The sequence below is a fragment of the Denticeps clupeoides genome, unplaced genomic scaffold, assembly GCF_900700375.1.
Source record: "Denticeps clupeoides unplaced genomic scaffold, fDenClu1.1, whole genome shotgun sequence".
In the NCBI taxonomy this organism is placed as follows: domain Eukaryota; kingdom Metazoa; phylum Chordata; class Actinopteri; order Clupeiformes; family Denticipitidae; genus Denticeps; species Denticeps clupeoides.
This window is the reverse complement of record NW_021629915.1, coordinates 6,507-24,705: the sequence shown is the minus strand read 5'-3', so window position 1 is coordinate 24,705 and position 18,199 is coordinate 6,507. Positions and strand designations below refer to the sequence as shown.

The window sequence follows — 18,199 nt, the reverse complement described above, 5'->3', positions numbered from 1 at the left end:
GCCATCAATGCATCCAACCACATTGGGAAATCCTGAAGGTAATTTTGAATATTAGGTTACTTTCAGAGGGCACAGCAAAATTTCATTAACTGAACATATATATTTTTTCATATTAAAAAACATTTGAACACTACAGACCAGCAATTCTGTAAAATTCCTCTTTGATGACTCCCAGGGGTTTGTGGCCAGGAAACACTACACAAATGTGCAGCGTTTCAGAGCGAAGCACACTTTCTGTACAGCTCTGCATACAGTGGCCTTACTAATATGCTCCGCATACCCGATATTCTACAGTAAGCTTCCATTAGTTTAGAGAATAAAACAGGTTCCTGACCAGGTTAGGTTCACAGAGTAAGTTACCACGGTAACTGACTCTGGGTAAAAGTTACCTCTCTTTCAGAAACAGGCTTGACTTACCCTGCTTTCTCGAGTTTGACAAACCTGCCACTTTGAAACGGAAAAAACCAGAGTTTCTCTCATTTCAGGCTTAACATTTTTCACTTGTAACCTCCTTTCTGAAACAGGCCCCTGGTGTGTTAAACCACTGGTGACTCATTTTAAATGAAAACGAGGCTTTTCTTTCTTTTGTTGTTTTAGTCACTGAGTTCTGAGAAAAACCTGAACTCTTCTGAAATTTGTGAAGACAATAATGCTTCTGATGTCTAAAAGAGAACACATTCCAGAAATTAGATGTTTGTTTTCATTTCTTTAATCTGTATATACATATGTGTTATTTTATTCCATAATATATCACTCTGATCTCATGATTCTCATAGGTATTGCAAATCTGCTTATCCAGAATATACATAATTATTGTGTATTGTCTGTTCATAGTCTCCCTTTGATATCTCCTGTTATGGGAGATCACTGCTGATCAACTTGTGTGGTTGTCTGCATGAATAGAGTTTTTTTATGCTGGATGCCTCTCCTGATGCAGCCCTCCCTGTTTACCGTGGCCTCGGACCAGCATGAACAAATGCACAGTAACAGGCATCCCCAGTGGCATGTGATTGCATGTGGATAAAATAATTGTTTTGCTGGACCTTAGTTAATGCATAACTACAAGAAATTAACATTTGATGCATCAAAGAAAAAATGCTTAGTTTAATAATGCTAATCATTTAATAATAATTGCCACAATGACAATCACTTCACTTGTACTAATAAATTTAGGTTAACATATAGGAAAAATCACACCAGCTTTATGTAAATCACAAGAGGTACACCAATATATAAAGACTGACAGACTTACATTTTAAGCATTTTAGTTATGGAAAAATGAAATCAAGAAATGCTCTATAGGTTATGGCGTATAAGATTACAAAGTAAAAATTAAGTTTATTATTAGTAAGTAGTATTTAGTTTGCTGTCTATATGATATGGTTATAATTCTTTTTTTTTTTTTTTTTTTACTTAAGCCTTAAATGTCCTCTTCTTGGTATTCAGCCAAGATCGAGTTTCCAGCCTGGCACCTGTATTCCCCGTATTCAGTCGAAGAGCTATAGCCTGACTGGATCGTTATCTTGACTGGAACCTTCACATCAACCTCTTTTCTCACAACATTCACAGTGAGCTTGGTGTGTGGATGAATGGTGGCTGGTATGGAAATCTTCACACCCTTCTTTTCCGTCTTGGTGTTGCTGCTCCCCTTCTCCACAGTGAAAGTGTTACTCACAGACACATTGACCTCTGATTTCACTATACCAATATCAAACCCAAATGACATCCCCACAGTTATCTGTGTAGCATTGCTGAAGTTGAAGCTCTCGGTGACAGAACCTTCATACTCCCGACTGAGCTCAGAGGAGAAGGTCTGCTCATGTTTTCCACGATTCACACCACATATGGAGTCAATGACGACTGATTTGGTGTTTTCTTCTTTCTTGTCCCAGATGAGCTCTGCTGTTATCTTGGGTCTCCCAGGTTTAAGAGGACGAACCCAAGACACTTGGTTGTCAATCCAGCCTATGCTTGGAAATTTTCTTCCAGCTCTGACCAGAATTGAACGACCACCTCTGTTTGGATGCTCATAGAGGACCCATGCTCCTCTGTCCACTCGGCAGGAAGAAATCATATCATTGAAACTGCCAAAACATAAGTTGGTCTCACAGTTGAGGGTAATGCTCCTACCCCCATAGTTTTGATTCTCATACAGTGTGATCTGAGGATTTGTCAGATCTTCTTTCACCTGTTCCAGTGAAGAAATTGCATCATGCCACACCACTGATCGACATTCACCCTCCTCAAAGTAGAACATGGCACCCTGACAGTGGGGGTGTTCGTATAACACCCATGGCTGCCCTATGACCTTCACAGAGGAGATACAGTCATTAAAACTAACATCCCGAAGGTCTGGACAATACTCAGTGAACTCCCGGCTCACTCCTTGAAAGTCAGGATGCTCGTACACAAAAATCTTGTTTACAGGATTTGAAGCCATTCCCGTACTCCTGAAGGTTGTGCAAGAGGTGAGAGCAAAAGTGTGTGTGTGAAGAATTCCTGCTGTATTTGTAGTGATCTTAGAGTGGGCTGAACTGCACAGAGCCAATCATCTTGTTTAGGAGGGTCTACCAGGTGTGCATTTTTTTCTGCACATTTCCTGATCAAAGCTGATGCCTTAGCTGCTCATAAAATTCAAAAGATATTTGTTTATTACTATTAATATCTTTTTTATTTCATATCTCGAGTTTGGTGGGTCCACCTGAGGTGGGCTATTTAACATCAGGTCTTTTCTGTTTTAATAGCTGTAATTTTCTGTCATTCATACAAGGGATCATTGTTGATCATGTCATCTCCTGGCCCACAGGGGGCACTGCATTTACATTTAAATTTAAATTTACATTTACTGCATTGCTCAAGAGACCAATGACCCAGAACTGAAACAAAACAGTTCATCATCCAATATTAAGTCCTGGAAGCCATGTTGGACGCTGCCCAAAAATTCTGTGTTTTATAAAAAAAATTACATTTGAATGCGAAAAGAGTTGTCCTTTAACGTTTAATAATTTATTGGGGTTGTCAGTCTAAATATTTTAAATAATTACTGACAGGATTAATGACATACTATTAATAACACAATTATTTTAGTTTGAAATGGTTTTATATAGTTTTTATAGTGTGTTCAGTTGGGAGGAATATATGATTCTGATGACACAACCCAAAATGCTGAAAAATGTATTATGGCAAGGATGAATTTGGCGTAAGTGTCATAGGCCAAACCCAAAGATATAAAATAAAGGAAGCACAGCCATGTTAAAGTTAATTTGTTCTAACAAATTAAATATATATCTATACATGAGGCTTTCGTTCAGCACCTAACAATCAACTTGAAATGTGTGCTAATTGAAACAGTAGACATCTATAAAATCACCCTTAATGTACACTTCTTAACCTCCACCAACAAATTGTTGAAGTTGAACTTTATTTTAATTTCAGCTATATACGTGTTAGATGATACAAAGTGAAACAAATGATAATTTCTCCGGAACCTGGTGCTACCTGTAACATTTGAAGAATTAAAAAGTTTCATAGTGACATAAAGTGCACATGTGTGATACAGACAAACTGTGCTAGATAAAGTGCCAAGAGGGGACACAGGCAGTGCAAGAGTAGCTTTTAACTAAAACATGTAGACAACAATGAGACAGACAGCGCAAATAAATGTGCAAAGTAAATTAGTGCAAACATTGCATTTTGAACGGTGCGTTAATAGATAATATTACAGATGGATAATATCACTCAATATAACAGAGGTAGTGTGTGTGTCAGTGTCAAAAGTTCCTGTGTGTTCAGGTGTCTGACGGCCTGTGGGATGAAGCTGTTGCACAGACTGGCAGTGACTTCCCAAATGCTTCAGTTCCTTTTCCCAGATGGTTGGAGGGTGAAGAGTGCATGTGAGGAGTGTGTAGAATCGTTCACAATGCTGGCAGCTTTCCTGATGTGTGTGTGTGGTAAATATCCATTATGGAGAGACTCTGATTATCTTCTCAGCTGTTCTCACTATCCACCGTAAGTTCCCAAACCAGACAGGGATGGAGCTGGTTAGAATGCTCTGAAGAGTCCCTCTGTAGAAGGTGGTGTGGATGGGTGGTGGGGGATGGGTTTTCCTCAGCCTCCACAGGAAGTAAAGATGCTGCAGGGCTTTCTTGGCTGTTGAGCTGGTGTTGAGAGTCCAGTTCTCCTCTAGATGAACACAGAGGAACTTTGTGTTCTTGACTATCTCCACACAAGGTCCATCGATGTTCAGTGGTGAGTGGTCCCTCCGTTGTCTTCTGAAGTCAACAATCATCTCCTTTGTTATGCCCACGTTCAGAAATAGATTGTTGTCCATCAGTCGTTGCACCTCCTCTCTTTATGCTGACTCATTGTTCTTGCTAATGTGACCCACCACGGTTGTCATCGGCAAGCTTGATGTGGTTGGAGCTGTGCATCACTGCACAGTTGTGGGTCAACAGGGTGAACAGCATTGGACTGAGCACACAGCCCTGAGGAGCATCAGTGCGTAGTGAGGTGGTGCTGGAGACGCTGTTCTTGATCCGAACAGACTGAGGTCTCTCAGTTAACAAGTCCAAGATCCAGGGGTCATTGTCACAGTTTTTAGTCCTGTTTCAGTCCAGTTCACATACCTGTGGATGACTTCTTGTTTGATCATGTGGTGATGGACTTGAAGACTGTAATGTCATCAGTGCATTTGCTGATGTAGCTGTTCACTGATGTCGTGTACGCCTACAAGTTGATGATGTTGTCACCGTTGGTTGCAGCGTCTCTAAACATTGGCAGGGTTTGCAGTACGAGAGGAAGCAGAGAGAGCTGGCATTACCATGGCATAGCTGTACTGGAACTTGGTGGGTAGTAGAGGCAGCATGAGTCAGTGGAGCACCAAACAGGTCCATCCAAGGACGAGGCAGGGACAGAGACGGAGTGAAAGGTCAGCAACATCAGATGTGAAAAAAAGGGCATACAAGGTCAACTCGAAAAAAGGAGTCAGGAGCAGGTGGATGGCATGGAGCATTTTCATTTTTGAGCACCGCCTTCGCATTAGCGCTGGGTGGAATGTACACTTTGATAATGAAAAGTGAGGTGAATTCCCTTGGTAGATAAAAAGGTCTGCATATCAGTCACAAAGTCCACCAGCGATGCACAGAGTTCTGGCATCATTCTGGCACCGCCGCCGCGGGCCGCACAACGCCGCATTCCTGTCGGCACAAAATGCTGTAAGCTGAGCTGAGCCACATCTCAGTAAAATCAATGACGCAGCACTCTCTATATTCCGCTGTAGATTGATGTAGTCCAGTTTATTGTTCAGGGAAGAGACATTGGATAATAGGACGGACTGGAGAGCCGGTTGACTGGGATCAGCTCTTAGACTAGCATGCAGTTGTCCTTGAAAGTCCGGAAAGTCAATCTGTAGGTCAGAATGATGAAGATGGAAGAATTGTTTCTGATAGACATGGTCCTTGTTTTCCTGATGTCCATGTGTCTTTTTCTGGTGTACAAAAAAGCACCATTGCGAGCTGTTGCGCCATCGTCTTACCGGAAACAGGCCAACAGGCTAAAAATCACCCCCCCATAGAGGTAAAAAGAAATTAATTCACAGCTACACTGTTTAAGGTCCGTTACAGATCTGATTTTTGTCTTTTTTTTTTTTTTTTTTTTTTAAACTTTGTTTATTAGAATTAGAGCATAGGCAATAGCAATATTCTCAGAAGGTTACAAAAGAAAACAGCTCAATCTGATTTTTGTCTTAATGGACCATGCTGCTGTCTTCTTATGCCTGTTTAAAAACGGAGGCCAAAACAAGGTTGCACAGTGGACTGAAGACTGGGAAAAAGGAAGTGTAATGTCACGGGGAGAGCAGCCAATGCACAGGACCCAGATGCAGTTTTGTCAAAGACTAAAATTTATTCACAAAACAAATATAACTTTCAACAGAACCACTCAGCCACATTACCAGTTGAAATTCAGACAGTCATTAACGGGTGTACCAGAGTTTTAAAGGTGTGTGAGCAGACTGTGCACAGGTGTGGTGCATGGAGTAGGATTAGATGCATGGGGTCCTCAGATTAGATGCTCAATCCAATAGTGCAAGTGATCTGGTGCAAGGATGTATGGCAAGTGTGAGTGGTGCAGTAGCATGAAGCTGCAGGGAATCTCAATAACACTGTATTAGCCCCCTCCAGATTACCCAGGGAGCTGTTTCTCGCCTTCTTGTCCTGTGTTGGCGCAGAAAAATTTAATATGGAGAAGAGGTCAAAAGCACACCGCACATATGGGTGTGGGTCCTCCTCGGACGTCCCAGAGACAGAAAACACGAGCAGCACCTCCCATGGAATTGGTGGCAAAAGTTTGTTTTATTTAGGTTGATATTATTTAAAATATTTAACATGGTTTTTTTTTCGTTTTTTTTTTATTGAAGTGATTAAATGAAATACATGGTGCACACAATGAATTGTGTCCTCTGAAAACCCACAATTTTGATAGAGCATACCCTTGTTGGTTTTATCTTTGTTAGCTGTTTTTACTTTGTAGCACTTAGCAGATTTGGTTGAATGGAAAGTAGAACCACTGGGGGCTTAACAGAGGTCCTGGAGGTGTACATGACAGTTGACTGGAGGTGCACATGACAGGCCCCTTCTGTTCATCTACTGTCTCTGCCCTTCATGCAGAATCCTCTGTTGACCAGACAAGAAGCCTGCCATTACCTTGCTGTGTTGTAATCTGTCCCAGTGGCTCTTGTCCATGTGGTTCCTGTGCTGGTGGTGGCCACTTGAAATGATTCTCTCAGCGACAAAGAATGAATGACCCCAGATGTTATTGACAATTTAATTTATCTACTGCTGTGCTAATTTTTGATGCTTTATCTCTGTATCTCACAATGAAAAGAGTAAACCAACCTAAACAGGATAAAATTGAAGGAATCTGTCACACCTAATATTTTAGCATATTGTAAAGGTATATTTATAACTTAAAACTATATTTTTTTCAGTGTACTTCCAGCAGCTGAGTCTGCCTCTGTGGCTCTCTTTCCTAAGTACACTGAACAAACAGATAAATGCAACAACTTTTGCTCCCGTTTTCCATGAGCTGAACTCCAAGATCTCAAACATTTTCTTCACACACAAAAGATCCATAAATCTCAAATATTGTTCTCAAATATTGAAATCTGTTAGTGAGCACTTCTCCTTGGCCAAGAAAATCTATTTTATACTAAAAAAAAGTGAACACTTAAAAAAAAGTGAAAATGATCTTATCTCCTTGTTCCCACAAGGTGTGTAACTGATAACAGCAATACACACTGCTTTGATTGTCCTAAGGTGGAATAGTAGGAATTGTAAATCTTGCTGTCATGATTAGGGTTGGGCTATGAACTCTGTTCAGAGTTCAGGTTATACAGCCTGTTAATACTGAAGAAGAGATATTAACCATAAGAAGGGTTGGGAAGGTTACTTTTGAAATGTATTCCATTACAGATTACAGAATACATGCCCCAAAATGTATTTTGTAATGTATTCCGTTAAGTTACTCAATGTGAGTAATGTATACTTTGATTACTTTGGATTACTGAATACTTTGGATTACTTAATATATTGTCATGCTTTTTACAACTACATGAATGTTGCAATCACAGATAATAAAAATCCATGTTTTTCACCAACCATTTCTTTATTTATAAAGCTGAAAAGTGGAAGAGAAACATAAAATATGCCATTGAAAAGTATTTACTGTTATGGTCACCAACATATTACATCACTTAGTTAAAATAAAAAGTAGCCTTGCACAAGAAAAATGACCCTCTTTTTGATTAGGACCGACCTTCCTCATGGCAGAAAGCGGCCAATTACAGCCGTCTCCGTTCCACCCTCCGAGCGGCGAGGTTAAACTGGGTGAAGGCGTGTCACCTTTGTCAGGATCCGGTCCGAAATGGGGGTTACTCCGGTCCGGGTCAGGATCAGGATCCGGACCGGAGTTTAATTGTTGTCCTGTGTAATGTTCCCTAATCGTTTTCACCTGTGTTAATTGTATAAAGCTGCCCTGTTCGTTTCTGTTCGCTGTCAGGTCTTTGAAGTTATGTTCCGTGTTCACCAGTGTCTACGTCTCGGATGTCTCCCCTGTCCTGTGATTCACCATTAAACCCCTGTTCCGTGATGTCAGGTGAAAGCGTCCTCCATTCCTCGTCATTCCTCGTCACTCCTCGTCCTCCTCTACGTTCACCTGCCGCGTCATGCCCGCATGGACGTGACAACCTTACACACACTCAGTCCATGTGCACTGTAACAGTATAAAGAGCATGGTGTAATAGTGAATCAAATCATATTTATTTACAATTTCAGGGGTAGCATGGATTTATGGGCACTGAAACAGAGCACAAACTTGACGGACTGCGCAGATCTGCTAGGAAGCACAACTTGATAGGCAGCATGTTTCGATAAGAAATGATCTTATCTCCTTGTTCCCACAAGGTGTGTAACTGATAACAGCAATACACACTGCTTTGATTGTCCTAAGGTGGAATAGTAGGAATTGTAAATCTTGCTGTCATGATTAGGGTTGGGCTATGAACTCTGTTCAGAGTTCAGGTTATACAGCCTGTTAATACTGAAGAAGAGATATTAACCATAAGAAGGGTTGGGAAGGTTACTTTTGAAATGTATTCCATTACAGATTACAGAATACATGCCCCAAAATGTATTTTGTAACGTATTCCGTTAAGTTACTCAATGTGAGTAATGTATTCTGAATACTTTGGATTACTTAATATATTGTCATGCTTTTTACAACTACATGAATGTTGCAATCACAGATAATAAAAATCCCTGTTTTTCACCAACCATTTCTTTATTTATAAAGCTGAAAAGTGGAAGAGAAACATAAAATATGCCATTGAAAAGTATTTACTGTTATGGTCACCAACATATTACATCACTTAGTTTAAAATAAAAGTAGCCTTGCACAAGAAAAATTACCCTCTTTTTGATTAGGACCGACCTTCCTCATGGCAGAAAGCGGCCAATTACAGCCGTCTCCGTTCCACCCTCCGAGCGGCGAGGTTAAACTGGGTGAAGGCGTGTCACCTTACACACACTCAGTCCATGTGCACTGTAACAGTATAAAGAGCATGGTGTAATAGTGAATCAAATCATATTTATTTACAATTTCAGGGGTAGCATGGATTTATGGGCACTTAAACAGAGCACAAACATGACGGACTGCGCATGCGCAGATCTGCTAGGAAGCACAACTTGATAGGCAGCATGTTTCGACAGAACACAGAACACGCTGCGTGGTCCACTCATTTAAACTGTAACGAGATACAGTTACTCATATTTTGTATTCTAAATACGTAACGCCGGTACATGTATTCCATTACTCCCCAACACTGACCATGAGCTGTTCTGTGACTTGTACATTTTTATCAACAGCTATGGGTTGTTTGTGTTTGTGGGCTGTTCAAGAGTGCTCTGGAGCAAGTTTTCATCCAGGTTGTCTCTGTACATTGCTGCCATCATCTTTCCCTCTATCCTGACTAGTCTCCCAGTTCCTACTGCTGAAAATCATCCCACAGCATGATTCTGCCACCATCATGCTTTCCTGGAGGGATGGTATTGGTCTGGTGATCAGCAGTGCCTGGTTTCCTCCATTCACGGATGATGGAGGCCACTGATCTTAAAAGCAGCAAAAGATTTTCTGTAACCTTCCCCAGATTTGTGCCTTGAGACAATCTTGTCTCAGAGGTCAGCAGACAATTCCATTGACTTCATGCTTGGTTTGTATTTAAAAATATTTTTAGTCACATGTAAAGGTTGGTGTACTTGTACCATCTATCCTACTTTGATTCTTTCAGCTTTTGCACCGGCCAGAATTTTTTTTTGTCATCCTGACAATGGACTCTTTCTCTTTTGAGGTTAGGAAAGCACTTCTGCTCCCTTAAAGCCAAAACAGAAAGAACGAGGAAGAGCTTCTTCCCTCAGTCCATTCTGGCCCTGCATCAGGTGCAGATCTGGTCTCTGTAATTCCACCCTTAATAAATATATAACCTTTTAGAGGTTGCATTGTATATAACTTTGATATTTTGTTATTTTAGTATAAAATAACAGGTTTCTGCATGCTTGAAAGCTGCCTGGTTTGGAAGAATGTGAAAGTGATCTTATCTCTTCATTCATCTTTCTTTTGAAATCTTTCTTTGAAAGTGAAGTGATTGTCACATGTGATACGCAGCAGCACAGTGAAATTTGTCCTCTGCATTTAACTCATCACCCTTGGTGAACAGTGGGCAGCCATGACAGGCGCACGGGGAGCAGTGTGTGGGGACGTTGCTTTGCTCAGTGGCACCTCAGTGGCACCTTGGCAGATCGGGATTCGAACCGGCAACCTTCTGATTACAGGGCCGCTTCCTTAACCGCTAGGCCACCACTGCCCCATTCACACAACATGTATAAAATATAACAGTCATACACACTGCTTTGAATGTCCTAAGGTCCTGATAAGTCAGGTTACAACATGTAGAGTTGTGCATATTTCTCTCATCAGTATTCTCTTCATTCTCTTCAGTCCACAGGTGATGAATGAGAAAACTTTCTGTCAGTAGGGTTGGGCTATGAACTCTGTTCAGAGTTCAGGTTATACAGCCTGTTAATAATGACGAAGAGATTTTAACCATAAACTGTCCTGTGAATCGTACGTTTTTATCAAAGGCTATGGGTTGTCTGTGTAAAATGAAGTTTATATCTATTGAGCTATATCTTAACTTCCTCAACCTTGGGGTGTGATAGGAAGGCCTGTGATATAAAGTACAGGCTGACATGCAGCAAGGTCTGTAGGAAACTCTCCCTTTTCTGGAGAAACTGAAAGTCAGTCAGCATTCCAATGTTTCCCATCAATTAACACAAAAGAACAAAAACCAATTTGTCACAACTATGCGGGCATGACGAGGTGGGTGTACAGAGAGGAGGACGAAGAGTGACGAGAAGACGAGGAATGAAGGACGCAATCGCCTGACATCACGAAACCGGGGTTTAATGGTGAAGTACAAGACAGGGGAGACATCCGAGACGTTGACACTGGTGAACATGGAACATAACTTTAAAGACCTGACAGCTAACAGAAACGAACAGGGCAGCTTTATACATTTTACACAGGTGAAAACGATTAGGGAACATTACACATGACAACAGTGAACCCCTTTTCGGACCGGATCGTGACAGGCTATTACAGTGCATCCGGAAAATATTCACAGTGCATCACTTTTCTCACAGTGAAAACAGTAAACACCTAATATTTTAAGCATATTGTAATCATATATTTAAATCTTAAAACTATATTTTAAGTTTAGCCTGCCTTTAATTTTTTTCAGTGTACTTCCAGCAGCTCAGTCCTGCCTCTGTGGCTCTCTGTCCAAAGTACACTGAACAAACCGATAAATGCAACACTTTTTGCTCCCGTTTTCCATGAGCTGAACTCAAAGGTCTGAAACATTTTCTTCATACACAAAAGATCCATAAATCTCAAATATTGTTCTCAAATCTGCCGAAATCTGTGTTAGAGAGCACTTCTCCTTGGCCAAGATCATCCATTCCATATTGAAAAAAGTGAACACTGGCCAGACTTAAAAAAAAGTAAAAAATGATCTCCATGTTCCCACAAGGTGTGTAACTGATAAGAGCAATACACACTGCTTTGATTGGTGGAAGGTGGAATGTTCACAGGTGATGACTTGGAAGTCTTGCTGTCATGATTAGGGTTGGGCTATGAAGTCTGTTCAGACAGAGTTTGAATCAGAGAGGAGCAGAGAGAGCTCTCTGTTCAGAGAGGAAGCAGTGCAGATCGTATGTTTCATTAATCAGCTGTCACAGCATAAGGAAAGACAGGACTGCCACCAAGAGCTGCTTGAACGTATCTCTTCTTTTCTGAATGAAGAAAAAGAGTTGTTTAATGACCAGAAGGTCCCTGATATTGTACCTCTACCAAATGCCACAGACATTTGGCACTCCACCAAGACACTTGGAACATCAGATCAGAGCCCCTACTGCAGTGGACAATAACATGCGACAAGGGAGTGAATATGAAAATGGAAAACATCTGCCAACAGCAGGGACAATGCAGTCTGGACATATACATACCCCCTCAACCACAGCCCCAATACAAGATGCCCAAGCTCATCCTGTTCAGTTATTTCCTCTGAATCTATTATATTCATCAATATTCCCAGGTTAAGAATACCACTACAGACTCCAGCACCATCCTGCATGTCTGAAACACAACAGTACTTAGCTGCTCCTGCTTCACATCCCACTGTGCTTGTCTCAGAGGTCAGCAGACAATTCCATTTACATCACATGAAAAGGTTAACTTTCAAAGGTTTACTTTACTCAGGTGCAGGTGCAGATCCGGTCTCTGTCTCTGTATTTCCACCCTTTATAACTATGCGCTGTGCTTTAAAATCTGCACTATCCATATTACATTAATATCTGCTTTAATACACCACTGCATATTGTTCTTAAATGTGTGTCTTGTTGGTAATGCACCTGTACTTTTCCTTACTGGCATACTGTTTCTATTGTTTTTTTTTTTGCAAAAAGCATTTAACTGCATGACATACAACATATTATGGCGTAGGTGACATAAACTCTGAATCTAATTTAGAGTTTGCATTGTATATAACTTTGCAACTGTGTATGTTATTTTAGTATAAAAAACAGGTTTCTGCATGCTTGAAGAATGTGAAAGTGATCTTATCTCCTCATTCACACACTTTTTCATCAGTGCATCAACTGTGACACTATCCATATCACTGTCATGATCCGGACCGGCAGGGGTTACTCCGGATCCGGAGTCCGGACCGGAGTTTCATGTTCGTCTCGTGTAATGTTCCCTGATCGTGTTCACCTGGTGTATATTTGTATAATTGTATAAAACTATCCTGTTCGTGTCTGTTCATCGTCGGGTCATTGTGCGTGTTGATGTTCCCTTGTCTCGCTTGTAGTTTGTATTAAACCCCCTGTCGCGTGAAATCGTGCGAATGCGTCCTCCTTCATCGCCATGTCCAGCCCACCCATGACAATCACATTTATTTTCGCATTAATACTGCACTCCATATCATGCTTAAATGTATGTCTTGTTGGCTTTTGTCATTCCATCATGTGACTTGGAGCAACACGGAAACGAGGTAACGTGACTCCTATAAATTGGCTAGAGAGCAGCTGCCAGCTGCATGACACACGTCATTAGACTCGGCTCCGAAACCCTCAACCAAAGTACGACCGTACCTGTCCAACATCAGTGTGGTGTTGTGGCTCACGCCGTCCGCGTTCGCAGATTAACGCGGAGGAACTTCCCGCCGCACCGAGGTCTCTTGTCTGATCCCGGTTTGTGTGACAGAATGACCGAGCCCGTACGCGCTTCAGATTTCGCTGCTTTATGTGATCGAGTAGTGCGGCAAGAGAATCTCATTGAATGTCTGTCACAGGAGGTTCGCTTCCTGCGGCAGCCCACCGAGTGCATGAAGCGACGAACGCTGCGCAGAGCCCTCGTCCCCCCGCGGTTCCCGAACCCAGTTTGGCGCTCGCGGAGCGCTGGAACGGGACCGAGGGTAGCGGCGAGGCGCTCCTCACCACTCTCTCGTTGGTTTTTGAGCAGCAACCTCGCTACCCCAGATCCCGGTCCCGAATCGCCCTCCTACTCACCCTGCTCGTTGGTCCCGCGGCGGAGTGGGCGGCCACGCTAATCAGCTCCCCCAACTCAGCATCCATGTCATATTCCGAATTCGTGGAGGAATTAAAAAACACCTTTTGCCATCCGGACGGTGTGGAAGACGTCGCGTCACAGCTTTACCATCTACGCCAGGGTTCTTCATCTGTCAGCCAGTTCACCGCACGATTTCGGACCCTGGCTGCAAAAGCTCTGCTGGACGCCCACGCCCTCCGGATGATTTATATTGAAGGACTGGCCGCGCGAATTCGTGGGGAGATGGTAAGCCGGGAAATGGCAGCAACGTATGAGGCCCTCATACAACTCGCGCTGAGGATTGATCGCTGGCACTCCCGAAAACTGCGGCCTCCACTCCAACCCGGCACCGGACTCCCCGACCGCCTTTCTCACCACCTCAGCCCACCGTCACTCCTCCGGAACCATAGGGGGGAACCCATGCACCTGGGACGGACAACCCTGCCTCAGGAAGAAAAGCAGCAGCGGCGTGGCGTGGTGTTGGAGTGGGGAGCGCACTGCCATCGCCATTGCCTTCTGCCACAGCTCTCCCCGTCTGCCACCTCAAACCCAGAGCCGACCCGTCCAGTGTTGGACAACATCCCCTCCTGTTATCATGACCTAGTCACCGTCTTCAGCCCAGCCAAAGCTGCCCAGCTGCCTCCCCATCGACCAGGCGACATGACCTGCTACCGGGAACCACTCCCCCGAAAGGACATCTCTACTCCCTCTCGAAAGCACAGCAATTGGCCATGGAGCGGTTTGTGGCGGAGGTGCTTCAGAACGGCACCATCCGCCCATCGACCTCCCCGGCCGCGGCAGGGTTCTTCTTTGTTACCAAGAAGGATGGTGGTCTGTGACCGTGCGTGGATTATCGTGGACTCAACATAATCACTATAAAAAAAAAAACGCCATTTCCCCTAACCAACACCGCCCTCGACGCCGTCTCGGGAGCGAAGTACTTTACAAAGCTGGATCTCCGTTCGGCCTATAACCTGATTCGCATCCGAGAGGGCGACGAGTGGAAGACAGCCTTCATCACCCCCACTGGTCCTGTCTTGTGCCTTAAAACGCGAACGACAACATCAGTGTGGTGTTGGTGGCTCACACCGTACGCGTTCGCAGATTAACGTGGAGGAACTTACCTGCCTCCTTGCGTCCCGCCGCACCGCGGTGTCTCGTCTCCTCTTACACGTCTCTCTTGTTCTGATCCCGGTTCGTGTGACAAGTTTATCCTTACTGTTTTTTTGTTGTACTGTTTTTGCAATGTCCTACTTTAAAAAACATTTCACTGCATGGTGTACTATGATTGATTGTGTATAAGACATAAAATCTGAATCAAATTTAAAGGTTGCATTGTGTTTAACTTCGCAACTGTGTATGTTTTTTAATGTGTTTATTAAGAATGTAAAAGTGATCTTATCTCCTCATTTTGATGGACAATCATATCTGTGCTTGCAGTGTCTCACAATGACAATCACTTCAATTTCATATCAGGCAAGCAATATCAATCTTAACAGACATCTTCACAGATATCTTCAACACATCGCTGAGTTCAGCCGTCGTGCCTACCTGCCTCAAAACTGCCATCATCCCAGTGCCAAAGACATCAACTGTGTCCTGCCTCAATGATTAGCAGCCCATAGCACTCACACCCATCATGATGAAATGCTTTGAGAGGCACATGAAGACACAGAATCTGGACCGTTTCAGTTCGCTTACCAGCCAAACTGCTTTCACACAACCCTCTCCCACCCCGACAAAAAAGACACTTACGGCAGAATGCTGTTTATTGACTTCAGCTCAGCATTCAATATGGCATATTTTGAATCCCATTGTATGTTTGTGGGCCTGTGCAGCAAGCACAGAGCATGACTTTCCATGCGAGTTCAGTTTAAAACTTTATATGCCCTTTCGATGAGCTCCTATCCTCACATGCACACAACGCTGCGAATATTTTCCGGATGCACTGCCATCGCAGAGATAAATTGGCTTTTGTTCTTTTGTGTTAATTGATGGGAAACGTTGGAATGCTGACTGACTTTCAGTTTTTCCTACAGACCTTACTGCATGTCAGCCTGTACTTTATTTCAAAAGCCTTCCTATCACACCCCAAGGTTGAGGAAGTTAGGATGTAGCTCAATAAATATAAGCTTCCTTTTACACAGACAACCCATAGCTTACAATTCTTACAAAACTTACAATTCACAGAACAGCTTATGGTTAAAATCTCTTCATCATTATTAACAGGCTGTATAACCTGAACTCTGAACAGAGTTCATAGCCCAAACCTACTGACAGAAGGTTTTCTCATTCATCACCTGTGGACTGCAATGAAAAGAATACTGATGAGATAAATATCCACAACTCATTATGCATTTATATTTTAAGCTCTTAATTGTAAACTAAAATCATAGAAATGTAATATGAATTGATATGCCTAAGCACACACACAAGCACACAGAGAAGAGCTGGAATTTTGGGAGTGAGTGTGAATCATTTAAACCAGCCTTTGATATAAAATACCCGAGTTTTAAATATTCACACAGTCTAGGTACCTTTTATTATCGTTGGCACGCTTGGTGGAGCTCAAACTGGTGGAGAATATGTGTGTTGAGTCTACTCACAACTTCCTCCAGTACTGTACCCACGATCGATGGCCCTTCCGCCGTCTGCAAAATAATCCTGTAGTCGGTGCAGTTCTTCATGTACCTTTATGCATCAGAAGTCCTCGCTCCTCGCGTGGTCCAAGGCCTCAGCAGCACCGTGCCGTCTGCTGCCGTGCGGGTTTTCCCGGCCTCCGCCACGTGCACAGAAATACGTGCACTTCTGTCCTGTGTAGTAATTGCTACTTTTCCAGAAAGTCGCCGAACCTCCGCCTTGCGCTATGCACCTTTATGCATGAAAAGATTTTCATCTCCGGAATCAGTAAAACTAAAATACATGTGCAACCACTTGTTCTTTTAACTCAGCACGCTTAACCGAACTCCAGCTTCGCTAATTAAATTGCGGGTAAACTGTAAAACACGGCACCACTACATTGTCTCCTGTCTAGATAGATAGATAGATAGATAGATAGATAGATAGATAGATAGATAGATAGATAGATAGATTGGGTGCGGTGCTATTATTTTTAGGCCCATATTATTATTATTATTATTTTATTATTATTATCATCAGTTGCGGTAGGTAGTCCTATCATCAATACTAGGCTATTGCTATATAATTATATGAGGTTACATGCATTATGATTATTATTTTTACCACCATCAGTATAGGTCTATTATCTTCACTAGGCTATTGCTATAATTGGGAATTATATCTGATATTAATTTATGCTTTATTATAGTTGTTATTACTAGGCCTAATAGTAGGCATCATCTGCATTTTTTACAGAAGCTTGCAGGTAGGTGTTGTTAATGAGAGACCTGAGCCTGCTTTGCCTTGCAAAGATCCTCAATTCTTGGCTCAATGTTTGATGAACATAGCCTCAAATCATCCTCGATTTGTGCACGATTGTGGTATTTAGTTTTGAGTGCAGTCATTTTTGAGAATCCTGCCTCACCCAAATATGTTGACGCAAAAGGAAGGAGAATCTTAAAGATGACGTCACAGAGTTCAGGATATTCCAGCATCAAGGCTGCGCAGAATGACAAAATAGGGCAGGAGCTAAAGACTTCCTTCAGTCTTCTGTCACTCTTCAGCTCAATAATATGTTCCTGCATATTAATTTAAAGCTCATTTGCTGTGCACATAAAGGCTGGCAGAGGACCCCAAACAATCGAGTGTTAAGTGGCTGTGATTTGATGAGACTTTTTTTCATGGATTTGTTAAGCACGGAGTCAAAAAGAAGTGCTTCGCAATAAACCATGCAATGTGGGCACTTCAATTTCACAAGTGGAGCTACGTGCTGAACGCGAGCAGCTAGACCACGCTGACGCCCCGTCATTGCCTGTGCACCATCCATGCATAACTGCGTGATTCATGCTTTCGAGTCTCCAAACACCACAAATGTCTCCAAAAACACCAGTAAAAGTCACTGGATTGTCGCTTTTGACAAAAAAGTTGCCAGGAGGATGAGTTGTTTGTGTTATAATCAGTGCTTGAAGTGGGAAGAAAAGGTGCCGGTACTCTCTTTGCATTGGCAAATCATTACATTTTTACAGTGTAAAACAAAACTTGCATATATTACTGTTACAACAATTTATTGTTATTCATTTATTACCAACATAAGTGTATTTAAACATGTTTGTGTGTGCGTGGCTGCGTGTGTTTCACAAAAACTAAAGGAAAGCTTTAACTGTAGCCTATATTCTGACTAGTTTATTTGTTTTATGCAGTTAACAATACAGTTCGACCAAGAGAGCTGACAATTGACCACCACTTAATTTACCATCACCTCACTAATTTCACACTGATTTCATATGACAAACAAGTTAATAATATTAAGTCACTTACATTTTTGATGAAATAATGACTGTTTTGGTCTATTTTAGCAGCG

General features: G+C 42.3%; 1 protein-coding gene across 1 annotated transcript; it reads right to left on the bottom strand.

The window, feature by feature from the left end:
* Positions 1-1,080: 1,080 nt before the first annotated feature.
* Positions 1,081-2,468, bottom strand: LOC114777218 (epidermal differentiation-specific protein-like). The gene has a single exon (XM_028966945.1). It carries the CDS (start codon positions 2,438-2,440, stop codon positions 1,421-1,423), a length of 1,020 nt encoding a protein of 339 aa, XP_028822778.1. The 5' UTR covers positions 2,441-2,468; the 3' UTR covers positions 1,081-1,420.
* Between the last annotated feature and the right edge of the window lie 15,731 nt (positions 2,469-18,199).

Coding starts and splice junctions, on each gene's coding strand:
- LOC114777218 (XM_028966945.1), bottom strand. CDS start 2,440: ATGGCTTCAAATCCTGTAAACAAGATTTTTGTGTACGAGCATCCTGAC.